The following is a 3,227-nucleotide window of genomic DNA, read 5'->3' as shown; positions in this document are numbered from 1 at the left end:
CTTAACCTTGATTCGATTGCTGGGTAAATCTCTTATGGTTGGCATGATTTAATCATTGACCTATAATGGGGTATTATGAAAGAAGATATGTTACATCTGAGGATTTATTTTATTTCATATCTTGCTAACTCCAGTACCATAATTCACAAAGGTTTCTCTGAGAATTTAGCAATGCCAAGAAAACTTAAGTATTTAGTAACACCAAAAATGTTAACTTTATTTGGTGATTCTCTATAGGGGATTACTCTGTAAAGAAACAACTAATTATATAATCCTAGTTTGTGTAGAAATCTTTCTCTATCCTTCCTTGCTACTGAAACAGAAAATAGTTGGAGATACTGAAGCTTTTACTTATCCATTCTGAAAGGGGAGTCACTTGTCAAGTAAAAATCAACCCTGAATGGTGCACATTTAATGAAGAGGGGGATGACAATTCTTTAGTACCTCCTATTGAGAGCATGAATTGATCATGAGACTCAGCTTCCCCAGCAATCTGGACAGGGGGGCATTTTTTTCAGAACTCATTTGGGATTTTTGACAAATTTGAAGATAAATTTTCTTTCAATCAGTAATTCTGAATTAGATTTCTCAACAGATTATTTTTTTTCCAAATAATTTGTTGGCTCCCAACTTAACTCAAAACCTGTGTGTTTTTATTGGAAAGCATTCCTTAAGATTTAACTCATAAACTGTTTTCTTATTTCAAAATATGTCTTCAGAAAAAAAGTTTAGAAATTAAATACCTCTATGGTCAAAGAACTGGAATATTTGTCACCAGTAGATGCACATTTGATCATTTTCATAACAATGGCATGTGTATGTGCATAACTTAATTTTACATTTTTTGACCTACAAAAATTCAAGAACATAAATAATGGGAAAAAACACCTGAAATTGCATCCAAATCCAATATTCAGGACTGATAATAGATATGGATTCTTTGTTGGATTTAAAGCACAAAGTTAAAGAAAAGAGTAGGAAGAATAAGAATTAATATAATACCTACTAAATTTTGGGCATTGTACAAAATTTTTCACACATGGGATTTACAAATATCTCCTTCTCTAACTGAGCTAGCCAGATACTTATATTTTATTCCTCTATTTACTCTTTCACACATAGAGCAAATCTCCATGGCATCGTTTCATTTCTGTGAAGGAGTTATATACCAGGATAATGAAAAATGTGAAATTCACAAAGGTTCTATAGGATGTCTGTGCTGATGGCTGACTGTCCTGTTTAATTGTGGGAAAATATAAATGGAGGGGGTTGACCACTTAAATTTTGAAAACAATTTTGTTTAGTTTTCTGTATAATATCCCAAAATATAAGCAGCTCATTGGGAGAAATATGATGGGATGTGATAAGTTTGTTATAGACACAGGGTTTAAATGGAATTTTAAATGGATTAAATAAAGAAATTCTTGGTGGTGCTGTCACATTGACTCCTATTTTCTGAAGGCACAGACCCACATATACATCTTCTAAGGGTAAAACTCTTACACTAAAAGAAGCCTGGTATATCAAGGTTGCCAAACTTCCAGAGAACACATATCCAGTTCCAGAGCAAAAATCTGGGTAGACCTCTCCAGGGTAAAGGTCAAAAGGCATGTACCATTTGTTCCTGCTATCTCTTATAGGGCGATATTTCCTCATAGGAAAACCAGTGAAATAAAGCTGTGAGGTTGATATTGTAACGAGTAGCTTTTGGATCAGGTATTCAGTATTAACAAACATATCAGTATCTGTTTTCATGACAAATTGTGCTTTAGGACAATAAGTAGCAACCCATTTCATGCCCATCAAGACCTTGAGGGTCAGGTTAGAATAGTTATCTTGAAAGTCCTGTTGAATGATATCCTGAAACATCCTGCTTTCTTCTCTTATTGCTTCAGTAGAGCCTTGGTTCTTGACACCTAGCAAAAATAAACGAACCACAGAAAATCCCGGCACCAGACTTTCATTTCCCCAAGTTTTTCTGATATTATTCCTTTTTAACCTTTCATGTTCTGTGGTGCATATTAAATACACCAAGAATGGAGTTGTCTTTTTGCATTTGTCTTTCTCCTGGATTAGAAATCTGTATGGCACTGGGTCCTGGTGCTTTTCCTCAATTTGAGTTGTTTGGTTGATCTTTAAATGGAAAGGTGTAGTGAGCTTTGGCCTCAGAGTTGTAATGTTTCCCTGACTCTTGGGAAGCTGTTTCTGTCTTGAAGTCCATGGGGTCAGTGATGTTCCTTGGCATGAAATCTTGACTCTATTGAAGAGAAGTGGCTTTGTTAGTGTAGTTGATATTTTAGCTGATTGATATGTGAAAAGAAAATAATTAATCCCTAAGAAAATGACAATAATCAAGAGACATTGTTTCAGAGAGGGCCAAAAACATATTAGACCTCTTTTCTCAGGAACCATGTTTCATAATTTGCAAAGATTCTTTGCCTCCTATGCTTTATTGAAGAGACAGTAGCTGGTTCTCATCTGCATTTACTTCCTTCTTGGGTAAAATGACTGACATTTTGTCAGCTCTCATTAATCTTTTGTGGAGAATTTTTCACCTGTGGAATAAAACAAAATTGTTTTAAGTAGCATAATAGAAATATTGAAGAATATCACATATGAGTGTATTGTTTAATTATCTTAATAATATAAACAACATTTTAATAAAAGAGTGCATCATATACTATATATGAATATGCACACTTATATATTAATGTGCTATATATTTATCATTTATTTATGTTTAATATAAAATCTTTAAAAACTATAAAAGATATGTCTGCTCTAACTACTTCTCAATTAATTTGAAAATGGTTGCAATTTGAAAAATACTGTAAAATGTTGGGGTAAAAACTATTTTACAGATGAGTAAATTAAGGGTATTAAATATGGGATTAAGGATCTAGCTGGAGAATGAGGAAAAGGATGAGATTAAAAAGGAAAAAATCCAGGAATAGATGGATTTGCAAGTGAATTCTATGAAATATTCAAAGAACAACTAAATCAACATTAAATAGGTTGTTTTCAAAAATACCAAAGAATGAATTCTACTAAATTCTTTGTGTGACACAGATAAGATCTTAACAAATAAACAAGGGGTAATCAAAAAAGAAAGCCGAACAACAAGCTAGTATAGCTAATGAATTTAAATGGCAAGTAGTCTAAATAAAATATTAGGAGACATTAAAAAATATTAAAATGATTATATATACATATTAGGTTCATAATAG

The 3,227-nt window shown here is 32.5% G+C and overlaps 1 protein-coding gene across 1 annotated transcript; it reads right to left on the bottom strand.

Annotated features, from left to right (window-relative positions):
* Positions 1 to 1,239: 1,239 nt before the first annotated feature.
* On the bottom strand, positions 1,240 to 2,436 carry LOC141511914 (beta-1,3-galactosyltransferase 1-like). The gene has a single exon (XM_074220890.1). The coding sequence runs from the start codon at positions 2,410 to 2,412 to the stop codon at positions 1,240 to 1,242; it is 1,173 nt and encodes a 390-aa protein (XP_074076991.1). The 5' UTR covers positions 2,413 to 2,436.
* Between the last annotated feature and the right edge of the window lie 791 nt (positions 2,437 to 3,227).

The sequence above is a fragment of the Macrotis lagotis genome, chromosome 2 (genome assembly GCF_037893015.1).
Source record: "Macrotis lagotis isolate mMagLag1 chromosome 2, bilby.v1.9.chrom.fasta, whole genome shotgun sequence".
Taxonomy (NCBI): Eukaryota; Metazoa; Chordata; class Mammalia; order Peramelemorphia; family Peramelidae; genus Macrotis; species Macrotis lagotis.
This window is presented reverse-complemented; position numbering and strand designations above follow the sequence as displayed.

What these genes read in the sequence shown, in the direction of transcription:
- LOC141511914 (XM_074220890.1), bottom strand. Translation starts at nt 2,412, where the DNA reads ATGGTTCCTGAGAAAAGAGGTCTAATATGTTTTTGGCCCTCTCTGAAA.